Below are 12,451 nucleotides of genomic sequence, written 5' to 3'. Positions count from 1 at the left end.
AGTGTGACTGGCCCATGGTCACCCAGCAAACTTCCATAGCAGAGTTTGGGGTTGGAACCTGGGTCTAACCACTACATGACAAATACCGGAAAGTGTTCAGGGGCAGGATGGGGGGGGGGGTAGAGCACATTTTGGAGGAGCAGAAAAACCAATGTTTTCAAAAGTGAACTGTGGCTTTCTTGACAACTGTGGAAGTACCACGTTCTGCCAGAGCTTTAGTGTGCTGGTTGCTGCCCAGTTTGGAAAATGCTGAGTCCCCAGCAAGATTTACCTTAAAAATTGGAGGGCTGGGTGCGGAGGGCCTTCCGGTGACTACCTTCCACCACCAGGATGGCACGCACATGCGCAGTGAAGAGCAGGGAAAACTGGGATCCAGCAGCTTTCTGTGAGTGAGCACCCGGAGAGAGGGGTAGGGGCAAGAGACCCCTCTGCCAGCGGGCCTCTTCCTAGCAGGGCAACAAGTTCATTGTTAGGACCAATGGAACCATCACACAGCGGCTGTCAGCTTTTGCTTTCGCCCAAACTCTTCTCCGGGGTGGAGGTTCAGCGGAACACAATGGCGGGGGAGCGGGGGAGGAGAGAGGTTGTGTGTTTGGCTGTGGTTCAGAGCCCAAAGTGACCGTGTGCAACAGTCTCACAATGGAGCAGAGAAGGCCTGCTGCAGGCTTAAATTCGAGTCCTGTTGGGGTGCAAATGCGGTCTCCGTAAAGTCTAGGGAAACACTCGAGAGCTGTGCTGTTTCCCTCGGATGACAGGGAAGCCGGCATTGACACACCAGCTCGTGGGGTTTCACTTTACCCCCCTGCAGTTGTTGGATTATTTTTATTTACAAGGGCAGTTCTTATGGGGCAGGGCTCTGTTCTTTTTTGTTTGTGTTTGAAGTCTTTGGAACATTCTTGGTTTGCTCTCACCTTTATTTTTTAAATCCGGTTCCAGGTTGGCTTTGACCCACATCCTCCCATGAGAGCCCCGGTCCTGCCCACCAGCCTGGCATCCATTCCTGGCGGCAAGCCGTAAGCCCCCCTTTGCCTTTCCCCCTCAAAGCTTCAGTTTCCTGCTTTTGTTAACCTGTGGTGGAAAGGGGGAGGCGGCTGGAGGGTGGGAATGGGGTTGTTATAAGGTGGTTCCAAAGGCAGCCGGTGGCCCAGACAGCTCCCCAGAACGTGATGTCTCTTCCCAAGCAAGCGGGGGCGGATTGGCTACTACAGCCACGGGGACATCTGGGCCAACCCGCGGCAGGATGCCTCTGCCGGTTTTGGAAAGAGGTGGCTTGCTGGGCAGGGAAAGGGTCTCTGCCTCTCTCCCTCCCTCTTTTGGTAGGGGGGTGGAGGCAGGGTGGCCAAGGGGCTAGACCCTTTTCCCAGCCCACCTCTGTGAGCAAGAGAAGAGCGGAATGGCTTTAGATGTGTGTCTGAGCTGGGGAGGAGAGGGGAAGATGTTTCCACAGGTGAGGCTCTGTGTGTGTGTGGAAAAAAGGAAGAGGTGTGTGGTAGCTGTTCCTTGTGAATGTTGCTTTGTGCCTCAGAGCTTCATGGCACTGTGTATGTGTTGCGTGTTTCTGCCTGAGACCTATTGCCAGGCAAAGCAGGCAGCTGCAGTTGAGTTATTGCCAGGCAAGGCAGGCAGCTGAAGTTGAGGTGACCTTGGAGGGAGCTTGGGATAAAGTGGTCCCCCGCCTGCTTCCTCTGCTTGTAACGCTTTTCTCTCTCATCGTTCCCCCCGCCCCAGGGCCTACTCATTCCATGTAAGTGCCGATGGGCAGATGCAGCCAGTCCCCTTCCCGCACGATGCCCTTGCTGGGCCTGGCATCCCCCGGCACGCACGCCAGATCAACACGTTGAGCCACGGCGAGGTGGTGTGTGCCGTGACCATCAGCAACCCGACTCGCCACGTCTACACGGGTGGGAAGGGGTGTGTGAAGATCTGGGACATCAGCCAGCCGGGCAGCAAAAGCCCCGTCTCGCAGCTGGATTGCTTGGTGAGTGCTGGCATTGAGTCCCCAGTTGGGACTCAGAGGGGCTTAGAACATCGTTCTTGCCTCTTCCATCTTCTCACAATAGCCACCCTGTGAGGTTGGCCAGGCTTAGAGTTTGCATCGGGCCCAAGGACACCCAGGGAGCTTCCATGGTAGACTTGGGGATTGGAAGTCGGCGTACCCAGGGCCCTGCTCTGCCCGTCTCTCCACTACACCACACTGCCTCTCCCTCAGTTCTTCATTGAGCATCCTGCTCTTTGGGGTTTTTTTTGTGGGGGGCCTCCACGGAGCTGTGAGTGGAGACCCCAAGTTCTCTGCTGCCTGTTGGGCCTCTCTTTGGGCGTGGCAACCTTGTCACAAGAGCAATTAATGTTGCCTAATGAACAGCCTGGTTGGGTATTCTGCTCACGTTTGATTCTTTCCCCGCAGCGCATTAGCTGAGCCACCCTTACAGTGACCTTGTGAGATTGGTTGGGTGGGGGTCGCCCACGTCCCAAGCCTGTCGACCCTGCCTGCAAGACCCATTGAAGTGGGGGGTTGTGCTCTTGTTCACACTAGATTCATCTATTCCCCCACATGCCTGAATACCCAGAGCCCTTTTTGCTATGGAAAAGTTCTGCTTTTCTTTGGAGATGTGTCCAGGTCACGAGGGAGAGGCACGAACTGGAGGGCCCTCTGTGGGGGGCTCACATTTTCCGTTTCCCTCCCTGCAGAATAGAGACAACTACATCCGCTCCTGCAAGCTCCTCCCCGACGGGCGCACGCTGATCGTGGGCGGGGAGGCCAGCACCCTCACCATCTGGGACCTGGCCTCCCCCACCCCAAGGATCAAGGCGGAGTTGACCTCTTCCGCCCCCGCCTGCTACGCCCTGGCCATCAGCCCGGATGCCAAAGTCTGCTTTTCCTGCTGCAGTGACGGGAACATCGCCGTCTGGGATCTCCACAATCAAACCCTGGTCAGGTGAGTTTCCCCGGAGTTCGGGAGTCAAGGAGAAAGAGGGGCCATGTTGCTGACTGTGGGAACAAGGAGGGGGGGAAGGTGCTGTTTGTACCATCCTTGGTGGACCGAGATTTATTGATTGATTGAAACAATATATCCCGCCTTTCCTTTTTAACAGTAATAGTTAAAAACGTTTTCAGTTAAAACCAGAAATAAAATAGAAATCCACAAATCTCTTTCCCCCTCACCCTCTTAAATGATGCCTACCATTCACACCCCCTCAAAAGCCCTGGCAAACAGGCAGGCCTTGCAGCACCTCCTGAAGATCTCCAGGGAGGGGTCGGTCCCCTTTCACGTCTTCAGGGAGACTGTTCCATGGAGCTGGAGCCATGATACCAAAGGCCCCGCTCTGATGAATGCCAGACGGGCCACCCTAAGTGGTGAGAGAGCCAACAGATGGCTGCCTGATGGCCGGCCGTAGTTGGCACACAGGGACACGTGGAAGGAGATGGTCCTTCAGATATTTAGACCCGTCAGACAAAAAGGTCTGAGGTGCAGTAGAGACAAGCCTGTAATATGATAGCAGGAGGGAAGGAGGCTGTTGTACCCCCTTCTCTCTGCATCATCCTATATTTGTGCTGGACTGCGAGAGAGGGAGAGAGAGCAGACAGCCCTCAGCCCCCGACTTCTCACTTGCGGTCCTGACCCTGTAAGTTTGGGTCATCTGAAGTGTAAATTCTCCCATGTTTCTAGTAATTCAGTATAAGCAAGAGAAAAGGGTCTTTCAGATCAAGAAGAAGAAGAGTTGGTTTTTATATGCCGACTTTCTCCACCACTTAAAGGAGAATCTCCTTCCCTTCCCCTCCCCACAACAGACACCCTGTGAGGTAGGTGAGGCTGAGAGAGCCCTAAGAGAACTGTGACTGCCCCAAGGTCACCCATCAGGCTTCATGTAGAGGAGTGGGGAAATCAAACCTGGTTCTCCAGATCAGAGTCCACTACTCCAAACCACTGCTCTTAACCACTACACCACGCTGGCAGATGATGGCACCCCTACCTCGTAGAGAGGCAAAATAAGGCTTGGTTCTGTTTCCAGGCAGTTCCAGGGTCACACGGACGGGGCCAGCTGCATCGACATTTCACACGATGGCACCAAACTGTGGACGGGAGGCCTGGACAACACGGTGCGCTCCTGGGACCTCCGGGAAGGCAGGCAGCTTCAGCAGCATGACTTCACCTCCCAGGTAAGCCTCGGAAGGGCCTCTGCAGTTTCATCTCCCCCCTTGCGCTTGTGTCAGGCCTGAGCTGACAGCTTGCTGCTGTTGCTGGATTGAGGCCCCCCTGAACAAGTGCTTTGAAGCAGAATGGCTGTGGTGGAAAGCTGCTGATATGTGCTAGCATGGACGACAGCTCTTCGCAGTTACCTGCAGAAACCTCATTGTCTGCACAACAATGAAGGATTCATCTCAGAGGTGACCCTTGGATACTCATCCATCGGAGCCTCACCAGAAGACGCTGGGCATCTCGATGAATGTGCTCAGATGTTTCATGAGCAGCTCTGGAGGGAGAAATTGTGGGATCTTTTTGTGGCCGTGGCAGAAGACCAAGGAGGTGCCTTTTCTCTACCCAACCACGTTGATATTATAGCTAGAAAGTCCGCCGCTGGAAGAGGCCGTGGGTCACACAGTGCTGTCTCGTTCTGGAGTGCCAGACCTGGTTTTTATGCTGCTGGATTTAGGCAGGTGGCTCTTTGCCGAATGCTGCAAGGGCCCTGAGCTGGCAAAGGGTGTTTGGAATGCAGGCAATACCTAGATGTGGGACTGGACGCCCGTCTCCTCAGTGTGAGGAACGGTTGTTGAGTCTGACCCCCCCCCCCCAATTCGAGTATCGCCCGATAAAACCAAACAAGGGGGCTGTTGCTGCCCCGGGGCTGGCCTTGCTTGTGGAAGAGGCTGCTGTGTTCAGCCCTGTCATCTCCCGTTGAAAGGCGCCTGCAGCAGGAAAAGCCCCCTTCCCCTCTGCTGGAGATGAAGAAGAAGAGTTAGGTTTTATATGCCGACTTTCTCTACCACTTAAGGGAGAATCAAACTGACTTACAATTGCCTTCCCCTCCCCACAACAGACACCCTGTGAGGTAGGTGGGGCTGAGTGTGACTAGCCCAAGGTCACCCAGCTGGCTTCGTGTGTAGGAGGGGGGAAACCAACCCAGTTCACCAGATTGGCCTCTGCTGCTCATGTGGAGGAGAGGGGAATCAAACCCAGTTCTTCAGATAGCACTCCACCGCTGCAAACCACCACTCTTAACCACTACACCACACTGGATCCTGGCGAGGCACCCTGATCCAACCCCCAAGGGAAATATTCCTTTCTGCCTTAGCCCTTGCAAAGTCTCCCTCTGCTGCAGGCTGTAGCTAAATGTCTGCAGGCTGACTTTGCACCAGAGGGTGCGATGGAGTTCTGTCATGTGTCTGGTTCCTCTCTGTGTGCTTCTATTTGGGAGCCCAGCTTCCATCCTGTTTGCCATATTCATTGTGCTCCCAAATGCTTTCCTTTTGTTCTTGTTCCCAGGCATGGGGTGGGGGTGGGGGGCTTCCCCAAACGTGCTCTGGAGAGGCTCTGTTGTACCACCCAGCTTCTTCTCCTTCCCCTCAGATCTTCTCGCTGGGGTACTGCCCGACTGGGGAGTGGCTTGCCGTGGGCATGGAGAGCAGCAACGTGGAGGTTCTGCACCACACCAAGCCTGACAAATACCAGCTCCACCTTCATGAGAGCTGCGTCCTCTCCCTCAAGTTCGCCTACTGTGGTGAGTAAACCCAAGTCCCAAATGGCCCCTGCAGGAGACCCCAGGAAGCCCCTTCCTCCTCGGAAGAGGGTCTGTATCTCAGTGGTCAGGCTGATGCTTTCCATGCTGAAGGACCAATGGGGGTCAGTCTCCAGTTCAGAGGGTCTTGAGGAGCCAAGCTGTTCTGCCCTGGGGAGACGGGGCAACCTTGGGGGAGGGGAAGTCACATGGCGGAGGAGTTAGCTGCAGAGCGTGCCTCAAAGGGGGACGTAGAGTCGCCATTAGGGACGGCTCCGAGTGTCTGCCACGTAGTTTCTCCATGGCCCAGGTGAGAAAGGGTTAACACAGTCTCTTGGGCGGTCCTAGCAGCTCCATAGCTAACGACTCTTCTGCAAGGGGGAACAAAGGTTCCTTTTCTCGGCAAAATAAACACACATCTGCCTTGAATAGAGGATATTCCTGTCTGCGGGAAGGGGCAGATCGCCAGTCTTAGATCCTTCTGAGCTAGAGATCTGCCAGGACCCACGAAGACCAAATGATTTCGCAGCAGGTGAGCGCTGTTGGGTGTTGCCTCCCTGGGCAACTGACTCTCTGTCTTGTTCCTGTAGGGAAGTGGTTTGTGAGCACCGGCAAAGACAACCTCCTCAATGCCTGGAGGACTCCTTACGGAGCAAGCATATTCCAGGTAAGAGCCGGGCCCAGCAGGGAGGTCTGGGAGAAAGCCTCCACTCTGCCACTCGAGACTGCCAGGAAGCTGGAAAGCAGCCCCCCACCCGGCACGCTGCCCTGACGGTGATGGGGGTGGGCTCCATCTGGGCAAGGTGACATGGTTGCCCTGGAAAGCATAATTGCAAGCATGCACAAAGTGCCTCGCTCTCACTGGCTGCGCACTCTGGAGAAAGCAGATTGATTGCCTGGCTTGAAGCAGGAGAACCGGGGATGGAGGGAAATCTCTCCTAGGGTGGCAGACAGAGGAGGTTACCCCTTCCCCTGCTGGCTTGGTGGTGAGCAGGGGACAACACACCTGGCTGCCTCCTCCTGGCCCCCCCAGGTGAGCCCTGCAGCTGTGGGGGGAGGAGTTGAGAGGATGGCCATTGTGGATGTATTATGTGTATTTGGCACTTTGCAGAGTAACCAGCACCTGATATGCCTTCTGTATTTATATCTAGATATCTAGATGTGTTGCTGTAAGAAACAGGGGAAAAATAGTCATTGAATGCTGTTGAAAATGGAAAGAAGGGTAAAGCTTGAACGGTCCTTTTTGTTTCCTCCCCTCCCAGTCGAAGGAATCTTCCTCGGTCTTAAGCTGTGATATTTCGGCTGATGACAAATACATCGTCACGGGATCAGGAGACAAGAAGGCCACCGTCTATGAGGTGATCTACTGAGCCGGGGGGGCTTCTGTGCAGTCGTCCTGCTCCGAGATAGCTGGTGAGAAGAAGGTGGACCTCCGGCGGGCGCAAGCAGAGTGAAGCGGGGGGGAAGTGGAAGCGTTCCCGGCATGTGCTCTGTGGAGTCGCGTCACCTGCGTGTGGGTTTCCCGTCGTGATCTTGGAGTCACTCTGTGGATTTGGATCCCTTGGGAGCTGCAAGGATTTCCCCAGGGGGTTCTGAGCTCTTATGTGATGAGTTTCCCCCCTGCCCTGGATTTTCACTTCTTGGTTCTCATGCCTGTGATCGGGAGACTTGCCTTCAGTACAGACTCTTCGGGGGTTTTTTTTTGTTTTTTTTTTGTTCTCTCTGTAAGACTTGTGGGAAATGTAAATAGCCGATACGTTTAATAGGGTGAGGGAGACTGTCTGGTACCCTGGCTGTGTATTTTCTTTTCCTTTGGTCTGCTGTAATTATATTCGTTGGCGGTTGTTGTTTTTTTTGAGGGGGGTGGCCATCCTTTTCCTCCTCCACCACCCCTCCAAGCTTCTGCATGGGGAAGCTGTACGGATCTGCGGCTTGAGCAAGTTCCCCCCCCCTCCGATGAACCCCTTCAGCTGCTGTCCCCATGAGCCGCCTGCTCCATCCTCCTGCAACTTGACCACTGCGATGGGCCGGATTTTGGAGCGCGGTGGGATCTTTCACCCGATGGCAGCTCGGACAGAACAGTCGCATTCTTCTGTGGTTTTTATTTGAAATACTTTGTGATTTTGGAGCAAGCAAGAAGTCCACTTCCTGTTGGACCTCTGACAACGTCCGCCACAACCTTTGGGCCGAAACACTGAGGAAAAGCGTTCAACCAAGCAACGTTTCAACAATTGCTCAGGGAGCCGAGAAAAAAATAATAGCAAACTTGTGTGGGATTTTTTTTTTTTACTTCAATGAAAGTAAAGTAATAGAAATGATAACGTTTAAATGCAGGTTTTGTTTTTCCTTTTTTTTAAAAAAAGTTTACTAACATCTGGTTTCTGTATGGCGGGGACCGGGGCGTATGGTTCAGCTGGGTCTTCAGTGGTTTTGGCGGTCTCTCTTTCCGCCTTTGGGCGCAAACTGAAGTGGCGGGGGGGAGAGACCCGTCTTCTGGCCTTTTTTGTATTAAAGGAGTAAATAAAATTTAAACACGGGAAATCTACATATTTGTGTAGCAAAAGATCCTGCCCTGTAATGTAGCATATGGAAGAGATTTTTATACCACATTTTTATGGATTATTTTTTAATTTTTGATTTTGATCTGGTTTTTAAAAAAACACAATCTAACTACAGCTTAAAGGTGGAAAAACTGCCTGTTTTTATTAAAGGCTATTGCCAGTGCATTTAAAGGAAGATGGAGTGCGGAACTTTTTTACGCTTCATTTCTGACACTGGGAGGTGGTCAGCTTAGAGCTTGCTTGGTTTGGAGTGGGGTCGGGCGATAGACGGGGTGGAAGTGGATCTTCACGTGGTGACTCTGGTGTGCGTGTCAGGGGTGGTGGCGAATCTCTTGTGGGATCCAAGTGCCAGAACAGCCAAGAGAGATTCATGCTGAAAACGCTGCTGGCTGCGATGAGTTGCACGTGAGGAAAGCCATTGTGTTTCCTGTCCTGGAGGTTTCCCAGTTGAATCCCCTGGCCCTGGAAATAGAGGGGAAACTGTAGGGCAGGAGATCCCCAACCTTTTTGAGCCTGTGGGCGCTTTTGGAATTCTGACTGTGTGGTGGGTGCAGCCACAAAATGGCTGCCACGGGACGGGGAGGCAGCCACAAAAAGGCTCTTGCCACTTACCTGCAGTCACCCAGTGAAGATCCTTGTGCTGTGGTGGTGGAAACTGCTGATAAAGCAACGTTTTTACAAATCTAGCCTTGCAGGTCGAAAGCCTCACCTGGTCCCACCCACTTTCTAAAAGCACTTGGCGGGTGCAATGGTGCCTACGGGCACCACATTGGAGACTGCTGTTTTAGAGGGTGGGATTCCCCCCCCCCACAGTTCTGTAGGGTGTGTAATTCACACACACACAGTTCTAGAAGGCAGATTTTGTTTGTCCTGGTTGGCAGAAGAGCCCCTCGGATTCTGCACTCCAGGCATCCCCCTAGGCTACCCATCCTTACTGAGAGATGTGTCTCCATAGCCTGCCAGCATAGCTGCGGTTTCCCCTGCAGGCGAGCCAACCCCTGGCCATGTGCCTTGTGCAGAAGTCTGTGGGAGCCGTGATGCACGTGAGCATTCCTCCTCTCTCCCCCGGTTATTCTAATGGGGGGGGGAGCCCCGTCCTCATGTTTCTCACATGCTTGAGGCAGTGATGCGCAGGCAGGGGCTGGTGTGCATGAGGGTTTTGGCCATGCAGGAAAGTGTGGAGGGGATCAGGCCAACTCCTGCATGTGCCCCATGGGAGTGTTCAAAAATCTTGGACCTGAGCTGCCTTTGCAGGGTGACTTTGCAATGGGGTGCTTGGGTAGGGCTGTCTCTTCCTCCCCCCCCCTTTCATCCCAACCAGCAGGATTGCTGGACTCCTTTCTGCCTCAGTTGGGGACCCCCCTTTGTTAGGCTTTGCTTGCAGTTCAGTTGAGCTGCCCAGGCTGTTGGCTTTCCCCAGGCTGCGTTTGCACTTTCGCGGGTCTGGGGTGTGTGTGTGTCCGTGGTTACTCACCAGAGGCTTCTTGGGGGACAGGCTGTGGTGTTACGGGGACTCCAGTTGGGGAAGTCCAGAAGTCTCTTTGTTTTGCTTTGAAATGCCCCCCTTCATGGCGGAGGGACATCTCTGGCCATGCTGTCCACGACTTCTCAGTGTGACCTCGGTCGTCTTGGGCTAGGCGAGGGCTGAATGCCCAGTTCCTGCCCTGCTGATGAGCCTCCTTGGGGTATCTGGCTGAGAGAAGGATGCTGGCCGTGACCTAGCGAGGGCCGTGTCCAGCGAGTCAGTTTTGATGTTTCCCCGAGTGATGGTTGCGTCATGCTTGGAAAGGATTGGGCTGAATATTGTCGCTCTTCGGTCCTTCTCTCCCTGCCCCCCACCCTAGCTGTCCCATTTTGGGTTTTCCACTATGGTGCAGCCATTTAGTGGGCCTTATGCAGAAGACGAGCCAATGTGATTGAGATGTCATTTAGATATCAACCCGGCTCAACCAATATATGACCCTCTGAATGGAATTTGGTAGCCTGGAGAAGCCTTGGAGATCTGGATGTGGTGGGACCTGGAGGAGAGAGAGTGGTTAGGCATAGATTCTCCAGGAGCCGTGCACTCGCAGCCAGAGAGGGGTGCTTCTCCATGCAAAATGGTGCATTGCTCATAGCAAATTTTCATACTTGGGAAGAAGCTCAACTCGGATGTTCCTGTTCCTGACAGCAACTTTTTTCTGTGTGGGGTGGGGCGCTTTCACTTGTGTGAGTCTCCGGCGTCCGGAACTAGTAGAGTGTAGAATGGCTGACCATCTGGGGGTGGGGGTGAAGGCCTGGCCAGCGGCTCCTTCACGACATGGCCCTCCGTCTGGCCCAGCCATCCCTGAGCCTTAAGATGCCTCCTTCCTAATGCCACATGATCACTGCTGACACCTGTACTGGCAATCTTCTGTCCTAAATTTTACAGCAAAATCTGTAGCAAAAATCAATTTGGCGGTTAAATGACAGCTTTCCTGGGATAGGGAGGGAAAATAAAATGTAATGAAGCGGCCGTGAAAACGGCTTCTTCATATTTTTTTTTTTACTATGGGATGTGCCGATGATACCATCGTGGGAGACCTCTGACAACCGCAGAGCACTTTTGTTGAGCTGGGGACATGCGTGCTTTCTTATGAGGTTTTCCTGGTGATGTATTGAACACGACAGAGCCTGATGCCAGAGAGAAAGAAAAGGGTAGAAGCAACAGACTTAACAGTCTTGAGTTTCCAATAAACGTGCTGCCGTGAATGGTTTAAGTGCCCATTTAAACCTGGTTTTCAGCCAGATGCAGGGAGATGCACCCCCAAAAGACCTTAGTTGTAAAACCCCCAAAGAGCCCGACACCTGCAAATTAAAATGGGTTTGTATTAGAGCTTGTAGGCTGGGAATAGGCGCTCCTCCTGGGCCCCGTATGGGTTGCGATGATCTCATTCCTCCCAGCACTATAACCTTTCCAAAAGATGCTGAGGAAGCAGAATGATACATTTAGGGATCATCAAAATCCATCTTCTACCTACTGCTGTTTCAAGGGCCCTTCCTTCCCGCACATGGCTCCGTTTTCTGCAGTTTGGGAAGACTTTGGCTGGTTTGCACTTTTTATCAGCTTTTCAAGTTAAAACGAAGATCATGGTAGAGCAAAATCTATATTAGCGTTTGCTAGTTTTTGAAGACGTTCAGGATTCCTCAAAAAAGGAACAGGGGCAGGGTGCTGGCTCTCCATCCTCTCTGAGGCTACCGGCCTCTGAGGCCTTCTAGTGCCAGAGACTTAAAATAAGTTTTGATACCTGTCTGGGATTGCTGAATTTAGAGGGGCTGGGGTGGTCTTCATCTTGGAAGCAAAGTCCTTCAGCCCTCGAACCCTAATTCTTTTTTTGCTTTCTCACATTAGTCAGCAGTGCCAGGCGGCGGCTGGCACGGAGCCCTGGCCGGCCTGACTTTGTAGGAGGCGTCTTCACTGCTCTGCTCAGAGCCAGAAGGGAGTGGCGGTGGTACTTCCGGCACCTCGGGAATTCGACCTACTTCCACTTGGCCATTTTTACGGAGTCGTGGAGAGCAAGAAATCGCGACACGGGCCCCTCGTGCTCCAGCTGCTGAGAGCCGGAAGCCCTGCTCAGCCTTCCGTTGTCTCAGACGACTTCTCTAATCTTTTCTCCTCCTGGATTCTCAAAAAGCAAGCCAAGTGGACCATTTTTTGTGCTTCTCACCACACCTGCTTAATTCAGACGACGCCCTCCTTGTAGCCGTGGGACCCTTGGACTCTTGGCCTCCTGCTGGGCAGTTTCCCCTCCCAGAAGGTCCGCACAGCCTTGAATTGCCCCTCTCGAGTGCTGCCCTCCGCTCGTCTGGGGTGGCCCCTCCACGCTGCCCTCTGCGCCCCGGCTCCCTGAGCAGATGGCGGGAGGCGGCTGCTGCTCTAGTGGCTGAGGGGGAGTGTGAAATGTTCCTGGGCTCCCCCCCCCCCTTCAGCTGTTCCGCTGCTCTCTCCCACTCGGTTTTAATTCCTGTAATTGAGTTATAGCGAGCGATTGCACGTTCCCATTGTCTGCAACGGCAGGGAAAACGTCTCTTTGTCACCGACTCCCATCGAGCGCCCTCCCTCCCGGTTTGTTCGGTTGAGAGCCACCGCCGACGCTTCGGAATGGCAGGATGAAGAGGGCCCGGCCCGTGCCCCCTCCTGCAAAGGGCAGCAGCTT

General features: G+C 53.6%; 1 protein-coding gene across 4 annotated transcripts in view; it reads left to right on the top strand.

Moving 5' to 3' along the window:
• Window positions 1-7,089, top strand: part of TLE3 (TLE family member 3, transcriptional corepressor) — a 37,236-nt gene extending 30,147 nt beyond the window's left edge. For all 4 annotated transcript variants that reach the window (XM_056865689.1, XM_056865688.1, XM_056865687.1 and 1 more), the window contains exons 14-20: window positions 937-1,013; window positions 1,729-1,978; window positions 2,689-2,936; window positions 4,012-4,159; window positions 5,568-5,718; window positions 6,306-6,382; window positions 6,978-7,089. In XM_056865689.1, coding sequence (XP_056721667.1) covers window positions 937-1,013; window positions 1,729-1,978; window positions 2,689-2,936; window positions 4,012-4,159; window positions 5,568-5,718; window positions 6,306-6,382; window positions 6,978-7,085 — 1,059 coding nt within the window. In that variant the 3' untranslated portion in view covers window positions 7,086-7,089. The remainder of the gene's footprint in view (window positions 1-936; window positions 1,014-1,728; window positions 1,979-2,688; window positions 2,937-4,011; window positions 4,160-5,567; window positions 5,719-6,305; window positions 6,383-6,977) is intronic.
• The last annotated feature ends 5,362 nt before the right edge of the window (window positions 7,090-12,451 follow it).

The sequence above is a fragment of the Euleptes europaea genome, chromosome 20 (genome assembly GCF_029931775.1).
Source record: "Euleptes europaea isolate rEulEur1 chromosome 20, rEulEur1.hap1, whole genome shotgun sequence".
Classification (NCBI taxonomy): Eukaryota; Metazoa; Chordata; class Lepidosauria; order Squamata; family Sphaerodactylidae; genus Euleptes; species Euleptes europaea.
The sequence above is the reverse complement of the archived record's forward strand: the minus strand, read 5'-3'. Positions and strand labels throughout refer to the sequence as shown.